The sequence below is a fragment of the Typopeltis vanoorti genome, chromosome 10, assembly GCF_054136105.1.
Source record: "Typopeltis vanoorti isolate ZY-2024b chromosome 10, IOZ_Tvanoo_1.0, whole genome shotgun sequence".
Lineage (NCBI taxonomy): Eukaryota > Metazoa > Arthropoda > Arachnida > Uropygi > Thelyphonidae > Typopeltis > Typopeltis vanoorti.
The window spans coordinates 134,985,899-135,000,518 of NC_143558.1; the positions used below are offsets into that span (position 1 = coordinate 134,985,899).

At 37.2% G+C, this 14,620-nt stretch overlaps 1 protein-coding gene across 2 annotated transcripts in view; it reads left to right on the top strand.

The window, feature by feature from the left end:
• LOC150102820 (dynein regulatory complex subunit 4-like) overlaps positions 1-14,620 on the top strand; it is a 180,262-nt gene that overhangs the window by 14,500 nt on the left and 151,142 nt on the right. For both annotated transcript variants that reach the window (XM_090399690.1, XM_090399691.1), the window contains exon 2: positions 13,070-13,135. In XM_090399690.1, the coding sequence (XP_090255816.1) occupies positions 13,121-13,135 (15 nt within the window). In that variant the 5' untranslated portion in view covers positions 13,070-13,120. The remainder of the gene's footprint in view (positions 1-13,069; positions 13,136-14,620) is intronic.

Sequence of the window (14,620 nt, forward strand, 5' to 3'; positions counted from 1 at the left end):
CTGATACAGACAGAGAGAGAGAGAGAGAGAGAGAGTAGCAGAAAAATTATACACACATGGAACCCAGGTCTTTCCAACTCTGGTCAGAAAGACCTGGCTTCAATTTCTGTCCATGATGTGAGGAATCTTTATCTGGTTTCTTTTGATGAAAGGTGAGTTAGCCAGTCTCATACGAAGATAGTGGGAGGTTTCCACCTGAAAACTTAAGTGCTTGTTAGAACCACTGATGGATGGAGGAACATGGAATGTGAAAACCCTATTAGAAATAGGAAAACTTGAAACATCAAAAAGGAAATGAGGCTTAATATAGACATACTGGGAATATGTGAAACAAGATGGCAAGATCAAGGTGATTTCTGGAGCAACGACTGCAGGATAATATTCTCAGGTAGAGAGAAAGATAAAGCAGGGGTAGCAATAATACTCAAGAAAAACACTTAGACAAAAAAAGTAACCACAATAATCAAACACAGTGACAGAATCATGGCAATTAGCATCCATTCTGAACCAGTAAACCTAAACATTATAATGGTTCTATATGCCCACGACGGGACACAAAGATGAAGAAATAACTGAAATGTATGAGCAAATTGAAGATATGGAACATATTCAAACAAAGAGACAACACAATAATAATGGGAGATTTGAATGCAATTGCAGGAGAAGGAAAGGAGGATAATACTGTAGGAAAGTTGGCTTAGGACAGAGAAATGACAGATGACAACATCTAGTAGATTTCAGCAAACAGAAGGAATTAATAATCACAAACACAATATTTCAAACACACAAAAGAAGAAGATTCACTTGGAAGGCACCCGGCAACACAAATAGATATCAAATTGATTATATAATGATTAAAGCAAGATTTAAAAACCAAGTCAAATTTAGTAAAGCCTTTCCAGGAGCAGGTGTTGATAGTGACCACAACCTTGTATTAATGAAAACACAATTTAAAAAAAAAAAAAAAGTCAACATATTGAAACTAAAAAAGGAAAACACCAAAAGACAATTCCAAGAAACCACTAAAAACCTAACACAAGAAAATGCTAAGGAAAACAGAAACAATAATGATAATCGGAATTAAATAAAAGATAATAACCATGGATAACTGAACAAATATTAGATTTAATTGAAGAAAGAAGACAATACAGAAAAAGTAGAACACAAAGAAAAATACAATTATTATTATTATCAACAACACCCGACCTCCATGGAGTCAGAGACTCATCGTGGGAGGTACTCGCTATTGCATACAATGCTCATCGAACTGCATCTTCAATTGATTCGATGTGTCCACATCCACAACACACTCGGGCAATGCATTCCACTCATCAACCACTCTTCGTGCAAAGAACCTGCTTCTCACTCCTTTGCTCACACCCTCCTTATACAGTTTCCAGCAATGATTTCTTGTTCTACTCCCCTCTACCATTCTATGAAAAATCTCTTCCATGTCTACCTGATAACAACCCCTGACCAGTTTATTTTTATGTCTCAATCATATCCCTCCCCCCATCTTCCTCCCATTCAAGAGGCTCTGCAACTTGCATTCTCTCAATCTGTCCTCGTACTCCACATTCCAAAGGCCACCCTTTGTGAATCTTCCCTGTACCCTTTCCAACATATCCTCATCACCATGAAAACCTGGCAACCAAATCTGTGCACAGTAATCCATATGAGGTCTGATCAAGGCCTTATACAATGGAATCATAACCTCTCTATTTCTGCATGTCAGGGTTCTCTGCATCATTGCCATTATTCAACGTGATGTCTTCTCACAACTTGTGCAATGTGGCCACTGAATTTCAGGTCCTTGTCCACCATCACTCCTAGATCTCTCATCTCCTCTACTTCTAATAAAGTTTCCCCAGCAAGTATATACTTTGCATCCCATCGTTGCTTACCAAATTTCAAAACCTTACACTTGGTAACATCAAACTGACAGTTTTCACTTACCTGCCCATTCATGCAATCTATTCAAGTCCTCTTGTAAGGCATTATCATCAGCCTGACTGTGCATTGCTCTCCCCAGTTTTCATCATCTGCAAACAGCTGATATCACTAGTTAAACCCAACCCCATATCATTAACATACAAATTGAAAACAACAATTGCCCCTAAACTGACCCCTGTGGCACACCACTGGTGACCTTTCTCTTTTGCGATACTGCACCTCCATATACAACTTTCTGATACCTATCTGACAGCCAGTCACCGATCCAATACAGAAGTCTGTTATCCAATCCCATCTGTTTCAATTTATTTAAGAGCTTGTCATGTGGCAGTCTATCAAAAGCCTTTGCAAAATCCAAGTACACCACTGTATATGCATCATGTATGTCCAAGGTATTTGTCACCTTGTTATAGTACATAAGTAAGTTAGTGAAACATGTTCTCCCCTTAACAAATCCATGCTGATAATCACAGAGAATACTGCTGTTATCAACCCATTTCTGTATCCTACTTCTCACCAATCTCTCCAGGACCTTCACCACAACTCCAGATATACAGACCGGTCTATAATTTGATGCTACAGCCTTATCACTGCCTTTATGCAGTGGAACAATTTTACCCTCCTTCCACTCCCTTGGAACCTGTGATGTTGCAAAACTTTTGTTAAACATGCATGCCAATGCTACTACCAGTTCCCTAGAACATTCTCTTAAGATGCGTGGTGATATTTCATCAAATCCTATCGCCTTATTAACATCAAGGTTATTTATTTCCTCAAATACCTCCTGCTCACTCACAATTAAGCCATCCTCTCCTATGTCCTCTACACTTAAGTTCCTTATGATTCCACCCAGATCAGGATGAAACACACTTATAAATTGATCACTGAGTATCTCAATGTCTTCTGCAGCAGTTACCATTCTACCACTTTCATCCCTTAACTTCATCTTTCCATGATCATTCTTCTTTCTACTTGCCACATATCTAAAAAAAACTCTAGGGTTTTTCTTAGCCTGATTTGCCAATTTCTGCTCATACTCTACTTTTGTTTTCCTTACTAACTGAGTCACTCTCCTGGCTTGTTCTTTATATTCTTCATGTGACTGATTACCACTATTCATCTTGTACTTCCTCCAAAGGACTTTTTTTTTCCAGATTTCATGCTTAAGCTCCACATTCATCCATTTTACACCAACCTTATTCAGGCATTTGGGATACATTTGTACATTGATGCTGTTATGTATTTCTTTGTAAGTTCCCATGCAGCATTTATTTCCTTACTGCTCAACTCCTCGTTCCATGTTATAGCTTGAAGTTGTTCTCCTAAGCTTGTCATAATCACCAGCCTTATAATTCCACATATATCCTTTCCTTGCAAAAGCCTGCATATGATTAGCCCCAACACAGGTGATTACTTCATGATCACTTTCACCAACTGGAGGAAAATACAAGAAATGGAAAAAAATCTGATAAGAAGAAAATGTAAGCAAGCAAAAGAAAAACACTTTCATGAAGAATGTAAGAAGTCAGATAACTGTGTAATAAAGGAAATCTAGAAAGAGCTTATAATCAACTAACAAAAATGAGCAATAAACTAAAAAAGGCCACACATAATAATGCCTTAATACAGTGTTTCTCAAACTTCAGATATCTGCGTACCCCTTCTTAAATTTTCATTATTCCCAAGTACCCCTAATTAATTAATTTAAAAAATTCATTCATTAATTAAAAATAAATAAATCAATTAATTAAAAATACTTAATTAAAATTAATAAATTAATTTAAAATATTAATTAAAATTAAATATCTATTTTATTTGAATTTCTATGTTCATGTAAACAAAAAATATGATTTATTTTTAAATTTTGGTTCTCTAGAGATGTCAGATGACACACTCATCAATTTAATTTGATCCAGATGCAATATCAACATTTTCTTGTTGCTTACAGCTACTTGTATTTGCTATATTGCTCTCTTTTGGGGGTTTTATAAATCCAATCTTTAACCAATGATCCATACGTAAGAATTTGAAAGCTAAAAAAATACTGTATTTACTTGAATATAACTCTAACTTTTTTCCCAAAATTAAAGCTAAAAAATCGTGTTGCGAGATACATGCGGGAATTTTCGAAAGTTTTCAGAAAAAAACTGAAAATGGTGCGACTTGCCAAGAAGCTCCTACTCGTTATCACTACTTTTGGCATAGAGAACAGTTTCTTTGTGTGCATCATCAAAGTCATCTACCAAAATAGCATCATCTTCTTTCCCATTATTTCAAGCAAAAATTACCAGTAATTTACAAGACTTGAAACACGTAGAGCAACGAATAACTGCATATGATTGGTGTGGTATTAACAAAAGATCGCACAAACCAAAGACAAATTAGCATCCAAGAGTTGAGTTGAAATGCTAATTCCCTTCAACTGAATTCCATAATATCTGAAACACGTTCACTATATATTTCTTAGTTTTAACATGTTAACGACGGGGGTGGTGTCAAGCAAAACCATATGTTGCCGGTGGAACATATGGTTTTGCTTGGTCTACACAGCAGTTTCTGTTGGAGAAGGGATGTGATTCATTAGTTAGTTCTGTTTTATCCCGGTTTGTCTCTGATTGCACTGTTTGTTGAAAAATGTAATGACTCCTTTAATTATGCATAGCCGAAAATTGCCACGTACCCCCTAATGACCTTTCACGTAACCCCAGGGGTATGCATATCACACTTTGAGAAACACTGCCTTAATAGATGAGAATGGTAAACTAAGTATTTATTTTGAAATATTACAAGAATGGAAAAAATATCTTGAACACCTGTATCAAGGGGAAGAAGAGGAAGAAGAAAATGACACAGAAGCTGAAGACAATAGTGGACCATCAGTAATAAAAGACTAGTTTAAAAAGCAAAGACTTAAGCCAGAAGAAAAGCCCAGGAATCGATAACATCCCAAGTGAAGCCCTTCAAAGTCTGGATGAAGACATTTTGCAGCACAATGTCGAAATGATTTGGATAGTTTGGAAGACTGGACTAAGGAGAATGGATGTCAATTTAATGTGGCAAAGTGTAAGGTTATGCATTTTGGGGTGAAAAGATTAGCAGCAGTATATCACATTGATGGAACCGTACTCCAGGAGATTGACGAGGCCAGGGATTTGGCAGTGTTGGTGGATAGGGAGTTGAAGATTAGGGGGCACATTGCAAAAGTGGCTAAATCAGCTCATCAAATCACTTGGTTGCTGAAAAATACTTTAACAAGGAGAGACAAACAGGCTATTGTTCCTCTGTATCGAGCCTTCATAAGACTCCATCTAAACTACTGTGCCCAGATATGGATGCCACGGTTTCTTCTTGATGGGGAGCAGGTGGAGAGGATCTAGAGACGAGTGACCAAGATAATAGCAGGTCTATGGAATGAACCTTATGAGAACAGGTTGAAGATTGTGGGTTGCAGAAATTGGTTGATAGGCGGAAAAGAGGTGATATGATTGAGACATTCAAATTACTGAAGGGTTTCTATAAGATTAATTCAGAAGATATTTTTGAGAATAGGACTGGTGGTGGGAGGACTAGGGGCCATACATGGAAGCTGGGTAAAAATGTGGTTAGCAAGGGTGTTAGAGCTAGGTGTTTTTACTTGGAGAGTGGTGAATGAGTGGAATAAGCTGCCAGAGTCTGTTGTGGGTACCATGACTGTGAATGAGTTCAAGGCGAGTTATGATAGATACTGTGTGAATGTCGAATAGTTGTTCTTGATATGATGTCAGGACCTCCCTTGATAAGTCTGTCGACTCCTTGGAGTTGCCCGTAACAATAATAATAATCTACTGAAAACTTTATTAAAACTCTGTTTGTTTGTTTGTCTTGTTGCTGATTTTTTTTCTTTCCTCTGTGATATATGTGCACATTTTTTTAACGTCTACATTACATTAGTTGCTATTTTTACAACACGTATTAATCTTGATTCTGTTGTTTTCATATATATAATTGTATAAAATAGGGAATGAAGGTCCTTGTTCCAGTAAGAATGATTTCAGCTATTTAGTGAGAGCAGTGCCTGAACTATGAGGGTGGAAACCAATCGAACCATGGAATAGAGGTGTAGAAATCACAGAGGTCACCCTACTTGTCACTGTTGTAATGACATAGGGTAGTCTGAGACTGGCTGCAAGGAAACTTATCTGCAGAAAAGATGTGGATAAGGTCATTGTTGTTGGAGTCACTAAGAGGAGAGCAAACATCTTCAGTTCATTCAGAGGGAGAGCTAGTCAAGAAAAAAGGTCCAGAGTGTTGAAAGAATAATGAGGATAATATGGCAGGTTAACAATTTGCATCATATCACAACATTCCTTCTATCTGCAGTTATTCAAGTTTTCTTTCTATCGTCATTCTTCCTTTTATTTGCCAAACAGTGAGAGAGGAAGAGAGGACTCTGGGATTTCCTTTAGTCTCTTAAGCTGATTTCCTCTGATAATGATTCTGCTTCTTTTACTATACTGGTCTCTCTCTCTCTTTTTACTGTGTTTTATAATGCTCATGAACTTGTTCATCACATTTCTGTTTATGTTCTTTTTGCATTTTCTTTTTCAACAAGACAGACAGATAGAGAGAGAGAGAGCACTACTATTCTGATAACTAATCAATGATCATTGTCAGCTTTTCTGAGAAATGTTAGGCTCTCATACTATATTCTGTACAATGATATTCTGTATATATGTTATATTGGAAGTGTGAGGAAGACAGAAGACATTGAAAGAGGAGTGAGATGTATAGAGAGTCTATGATTCAGATATACAAAACACAAGTTTAAAAGTGTTTGTACCTACCAGTACTGTTATTTCATCTACATTCCAACTTCTTTTCATTGCCAGTGTTACTTTCTATAGTTTCCACCAGGCAGATATCTCTAATTGTGTTTTGTATGCCTCTATCATAGAATGTTTATACATTACACTTCTCTTTCAAACTTCTCTCTCACTGTCTCATTTCTTTCTTGCATTTCCAATATATGTACTGCTTGGAAAGAAGTTAATGGACATCCCTGTGGGCAAGGTGCATTGTGCCATGTAACAAATCACGTGTTTATAGCCAGTATAAATTGGAGGAATATGATGCTCCCAAGTCAGTGCAACTGTGTTTGGTTGAAATTTCTATGAGAAAGCAACTGATAGAGTTAGCATTGTGATAGGATGCCACATTACAGGCCTATCTGTTTGACAAATTGTTGACAAAATATTCACTGATACCATACTGAGATGGAAGTGCAGGTAGTCAACGGCAAGTGCTACCTGCAGTGGATGACACGCTACACTCACTGAATGTGACCATAGGGTGCTCCAAAGGATAATATCTAAAAACTGCCATTTGTCAGCTGACGTGTTGAATTTGCAGTTGTGGATATCAACTGGAACACAAATCTGCACAAAAACATTCTGAACCAATTCTCAACAAAATTGGTTTCCATGGTTTGGACTGCAGTATGCAAGCCCTCCCCACATTACCCAAACAACATGCAGCATTGTCTTCAGTGGCGCAAACTTGTGTATGGTGAGACGTGGAAGCTTGGAAAACTGTGTTATGGAGTGACTAATCAAACTGCACCCTCTACCAAACAGATGGAAGGTGTGGCAGATGCCCTGTGAATGTCTCTTTTCAGCGTACATAACCGAATGAAATTTGGAGATGATGGTGTGATGGTATGGTTTTGTTTTTCCTGGTATGACCTTGGACCTCTGTTTGTGATGACATGAACATTGAACTCCAAGAGGTATATGAACATTCAGGACAATGCAATGCTTCCTACTTTGTGGCATTTCTATGGAACCGACAATTGTCTCTTTCATCGTGTCATAAGTCTGTTGCTGTAATTGTGTGGTTTGTGGACATGAATGTCACCACACTTGAATGGCCTCCACAGAGCTCTGATCTCAACCCTATTGAACATCTGTGGGATGAAACTGGAGTGTTAGATGAGGTCAAGGACATCTACCCCCCCTCTACCCCCCACACAACAGTCTAGGACCTCATTTCATGCCTACAGGAAGAATGATCCAAAATTCCCATTGATCATGATCATATGCCTGTGGAAAGTATGCCCATAGGTTACTTTCCACCATAATAAGATTCAGTATCTTATTATGGTGGAAAGTATCTATATGAAAGAATATATATGGAAAAATCACATTCAGTCCAACTGCCTTATTGACTTACAGAGTACTTAATATTCAAAATACATTCTCCTTTTACACTTCTAAACCTTCAACTTGCTTTACTGAGATGAAATATCCCAATAAAGTGATCATTAAACATCTCTACTATGTTATCTGGAAGTGAGTCATGGACATTCAGAAAGAGAGATATGGAAAGAATTAATGCATTGGAAATGTGGTGTTATAGAAAGATGGAAAAGATTAGCTATACAGAGAGAATATCAAATCAAGAAGTTTTAAGAAGAGTTGGGATGGAAAGAACACCGCTCAAGAATATTATGCAAGAAAGACCAGATTTGCAGGAGATCTTCTGAGAGGTTCTTCAGGACACCTGACAAGAACTATATTACAAGGGAAAGAGAAGACGTGGAAGACCAACTAGAGAGTGGTTCAGTGATATCGTGGAATGGACTGGTTTAAGAATGACAGAGACAACAGACAGAGAGAAATGGAGAAGAGCTGCTCATCTGCTGCAACCCTCTTGCTAGAGGATGCTACTGGACAACGACGACTATGTTATCTGCATCAGTCATCACTCTACTACCATTTCCATTTAATAAGGTTGTCTCTGCAATCATTTGCCACCTAATGAAGGAATTCCTTACGATTTTACTTGGATTGCACTGCTAATCTCTTCTCATATTCCAATTTTGTTTCCTTATCATACTAGCCACTTTCCTGGTTTGTTGCACTTCTGTCTTTATAATTTTTATTTTATAACCACTCCATCATCTGCGGTTCCTATTTGATTTAATTGTCTACTTGACACCAAATTGTGTTATCTTTTTCACTTGATGTATGTATACAGTTTGTCAGTGTTGCTGTTAAACATTTCTTATTCTAGCACCCTTGCACTTCTGATATCTCTTCTTTAAATTTTTTACTTCACAAAACAGCTCCAAACTGATTTCTAAAAATATTATAATCACTTGCTTTATAATTCAACACAAATTCCTTTCTCCTTAATACTTCTACATGTGTATTCATTCTCCAAGTTAAGAACTACATGTCACTTGTACCATTCAGTGGTAAGAAAGTCATCCCAGTTTTACTTGGATCCTTTGATGCTTACATTCAAAACTCTTGGTCTTGTCTTTCCTCCAATACATATTGCCTGGACATTTGTCCTTCCAAAATTTCAGAATTCAGTTTCCTTACTACTGTATGTAGTTCTGCCAAATTTATACTGCTATAGTTAAAATTTTCAATAACGATAATTTTTTTTTGCACTTTCCAAAATGAACTGTGTAAACATTTCCTGCTCATCACTCTTGGTGTTCCTTGGGGTATATAGCAACATTCCATTAAATATTCTGTTCTGCTTGCCTTCACCTATTCATATACTTCAGAAGTGCCATTTATCCTCCTTGCCAATATATAAATATCATCTTCTGTCAACCATGTTTCAATAATCTGATTTCAATAATCTTTGGACAAGGTGAGGCAGTCAGTGCTGACATTTCATTTATTTCATTTCTAGTGCTCCTGGCATTTATAAAGAGAAATATTATCAGTATTTCTATACGTATTATTATTTCCTCCCTAAGCAACTATCACCCACAAAAAGCCACTCCTGCTACTATTCACCTGGGAGCTCCAGTTTCCCTTTCATAACACTCATTTGTCCAGTGAACAATAGTCTCTCCAGATGCCTACATCCTTCCATGTTCAAATGCAGCTTGTATAGAGTGTTCTTCTATCTTCGCTCCAAGCATCCACATATTCCAAATCTCTCTCTCTTTTGACACGTTCTTGGTATCACATCATTCATTTTTACTGCTCTCCTCTTCAATTCTGCATTGTCATTTCTGGGCTGTATACTCACTGTCTTCCATCTCACAATTTTCTGCTGCAAACTTCCTAATGTTAACCTCAGATTTATCACCATCTTATTTATGCTTCCTCTCAGATCATTGATTCCAACCATCACTATCATTTCATGTATATTTTTACCTTCAGTTTATTTCCATAGTCACACTCTCTGTTGTTAACAATCCATAAACAAAATGTGCCACCGCTGTGAAGGGCATTTATTCACCCACATACAAATTATCCAAACATTTTGCCAAAGTGCTCACACAATATACTGGTAACACTTTCATACATAAAAAAAACTCATCCCACTTTAAAGCCGATATAGAAAACCTAGATACCCTATCTAGTATAGATACTTTAGACCTCATCCAAGCCATATTTCCTCCCAATATCTCAGCACAGTTTCAGTTCACCATGAACTCAGGCTATTTCGTTTAGCAAGGAAAATTCTACAGACAGACAGAGGAGACATCCATGTGTGTCCTTGTTCAACTTCTTTATGGAGACATTTGAAGAAAAAGTCTTAAGCTCTGCTCTCACATAAACCCACTGTGTGGCTATGCTATTTAGATGATGTGTTCTCCATTTGGCCACATGGCCTGGATGCGCTTCACATTTCCTTAACACATCTAAACAAACAACACCCCAGAAAAGAAAAACAACAGTCTCCCATTCCTAGAAAGTGTGATTACACTCCAGCCTTATGGATCCCTGGCATTCTCCGTTTACAGAAAGCCTACACATATAGGTAGATACATTCACCAGTAGTCACCCACCCTCCCAACAATATGAGATTATAAAAACTCTATATAACTGGGCAAAATTAATCAGTTCTGATAACAGTGCTCTAACTACTGATCTTGACCATATTCTCAACACTTTCTTAGCTAATGGTTACAATCCCCCCAAAATATTAAAACCCTCTAACTGCAATCCTCCTCCCCCTTCAGAGCAGAGATTACTCAAGGTCTATCACCATTCCATATATCCGGAGCATATCCGAAAAATTGACAAAAAATCCTAAGGAAATACAACCTTACAACCACTTACAGACTACATAAAAAAATTGGCATCCTTTATCCACTCCACTAGAGACCAGCATCCCTATACCTACCAGATCCCTTGCAGTTGCAAACTTTTCTACTATGGCTAAACAGGTGGGTCAGCCGATATCAGAATTTCTGAACACAAGGACTCCATCTGGTTCCACCAGTACAGCTGCTAAGGACTTGCAGACCGTGCTTTGGATGCGCACCACAGCATACACTGGAAAAAGGCCACTCTATTACACTGTAGCAGATACAAATATGAGAGAGTGCTCCTTGAATCACCTCAACTTTGAAAAAACTTCAAAATCCCACCAAATATGAGTGCATGAGACTGCCCCAAATCCTTGATCTTCAGCCCAATGGCCAAGACCATCCAATCTAGCCCACTAGGGGGTGCCATTTAGGATTCTAGGCCCAACTTTGGTTGCCTTTCTTCAGCCTCATTTGCCTAATATTAACAATGATATGCACATAGCATTGTTTTTGTGATCCCTGATGATGACAATGTGATATTGCAAAAATATAGGAAAGTATTAATTTAAAGATATTATAATTAATGTTTTAGTATACATTGTTATCTCCTGAAAAATAATAATGATGAGTAATAAATGTATAAGCGTATCTATGAGAATTACTTCCTGTTGTTCCTTCAGGCATGGACTCCTCTAACATTCTAGTCTGCAGACCATGAATCATCGAATCTCTATGGTTTATCCTGCATCCTTCCATGGTCTGCAGACTAGAATGTTAGAGGAGTTTAGATGCAACCCATATCTTGCATAGAGTTCTCTTCTGGCATTGTATACCCTCCATGCATCACATCGATGATACACTGTTCCAGAAAAGGAAGGTGACAAATGATGTACACTAATTGTGTTTTAGGGTAACTGTTGGTAGTTTAATGATGAATATGGAATTGTTTATAGATGATGCAAAGATGCAATGCAAAACTTGGAGAACTGTGAAGAACACAGCTGATTTAGCCCTCTGGAGCAGGATGGGGAGCTTGACTAGCTTGTCTCTGTAGATAGATATGAGGTAACTAGTTCAATATTAATAAGGATGAGGTTTTGCAATTTGGAAAAGGATGGTATGATGTTTATTTGATTTACTTGGATATATTAAAGGATATAGAAGCTAGAGAAGGGTGACCAAAAGTTGCAATCCTGGTTGTCCAGGAAGTTGTGGGTTTGAATGCTGCTGTCATCATGGATGTTTGTGAATGTTTTTTATAAGACCATCATCCTACTTATTTATAGGCTAGAGATTTGCAAAAAAATTCCTGGTTGGTCTTTAGGATAAAATTACTGGATTATTTAATCCATATTTATATTAACAGGTTGTGTATACTTATAGCATATTGGATGGGTAAGATAATCTAACATGCCTAATATGCCATAGGTATACAGTCTGTTGGTCAGATTGATATTTAAATAAAAGGAAATATCAGATTCTCTGGAACATTATTGGTTAGGGGTTTGCATTGGATTGACATGAGAGAATATTCATAACAGCAGAGGGAGAAAAGAAAGAAAGAATGAGAGGTCATCCCAGGAATTTGTATAAGAAGGGTATGATCAAAGTTTTTGCAATTTGTCTTTATATAGAGGGAGAAAAGAAAGAAAGAATGAGAGGTCATCCCAGGAATTTGTATAAGAAGGGTATGATCAAAGTTTTTGCAATTTGTCTTAATATCCCCAAGATTTGCACTCACCATAGTCACTTCTCTATGATGAATATGGAGTTGTTTATAGATAATGCAAAGCTGGAGAGAACTGTGAAGAACACAGCTGATTTAGCCCTCCCTCTGGGGTAGGGTGGGAATTCCTGATTAGGAATAGTTACCCCCCCAAAATTAAAAGTTGCAGTGCATCCTGTAAATTTCAGTTTCTTGTATATTCAATTCCATCCTTGTCTTAAAAAAAATCCTTTATGAATAAAAGTATTTAAGCAGTTATTCAATTCAATGAAAGTTTGTTTCGTAGAAATATTTACAGAATTAGTGTTCATTTGATTTTTAATGATAACTTTTAAATATATATATAGCCCAAGAAAAAAGGAGGCCAGGAGATTGTCGGTGGTCATCCAGTTGAAAATATGACAGAAAAGCAGGTAAGTAATCATATAACTGTATTTTAAAATTATTAAGTTATAGCGCTCTTTTAGATAGAATAATTATTGAGTTCACATTCCAAGAGAAACATGAAACAGAATAATGAAATCTTTGGCAAATGAGTCCAATTTGGGTCTGATCCAAAGGCCTAGGAATCAACTAAATATCGTTGTAAAATGTGACATGTCCTTAAAGGTGCCATTTTCTAGATTTGAGATAATGTTTCATGTTTCTTGTTACTCTTTGAATGTGAACTCTGCTAATTGAATATAATAATATTACAACACTCCTTACCAACTTACACATCTCTGTCATATCGCCCCTCACACACTCAGGCAATACATTCCAATCATTCACCACTCTATGCAAAAAATCTGTTTCTCATACCCTTCTTATATAGTTTCCAGTGATTAGCTCTTGTTCTCCCTCCATCTCCCATCATTTTATGAAAAACCTCTTCAGTGTTAATCCTATAACAACCCCTTACCAACTTATACATCTCTATCATGTCATCCCTCTTCCTCCTAGACTCTGTAAATCACATCTTATCAGCCTGTCTTTATACTTGACGTTCCAGAGACCAGAAACTGCCTTAATCAATTGCCTCTGGATCCTTTCCAATATCTCTTCATCCTTTTGAAAACCAGGTGACTAAATCTGTGCATAGTAGTCCATATGTAGCCTAATCAAGGAAAAATGGAAACTTATAAAATCGAACCAGAATCTCCTTACTTCTATAAGTCAGTGTCCTCTGCATCATTGCCAACTTTGTTGTGTTGTCCTCATAATTTTGGCAAATGATCCTCTAAACTTTAGATCCTTATTCACTATCACCCCAAGATCTCTCATTTCCTCCACCTCCAGCTATACGAGGGTGGTCTGAAAAGTTCTTGGCCTAACAATGAAAAAACGAATTTATAATTTCAAAATTATTTTTATTTTTCAACATAATCTCCCTTAAGACTATTACATTTATTCCAGCAATGCTCCAGTGCCTTTATTCTGTAAATATAAAGATCTGCAAAATACCCCTCTACAGCTGCAATCACCTCTTGATTCGAAGAAAAACGCTGACCAGCAAGGAAAAATTTTAGATTTGGGAAGAGATAGAAGTCAGAGGGAGCCAAATCTGGGGAATAGTATGGATGTTCCAAGAATTCATAGTGCAGATCCCTTAATTTTCCCATTGCCAAAACATCTTTGTGGGCAGGTGCATATTCCTGACGAAAGATGGTTTTTTTCCTTCTGCAAACTGGGTCTTTTCTCACGAATTTTTTCGTCTAGTCTGGTTAAAAGATCGAAAGAATATTCCCCGGTTATTGTTTCACGCTTTTCAAGATAATTAATAAACAAAATGCCTTTATCATCCCAAAACACCAATGGCACGACCTTTACTGCTGACGGAACCGACTTTGTCTTCTTTGGTGCTGAACAACTGGCTTCTGTCCACTGTTTTGACTGCTGTTTGAATTCTGGTGTGTAAT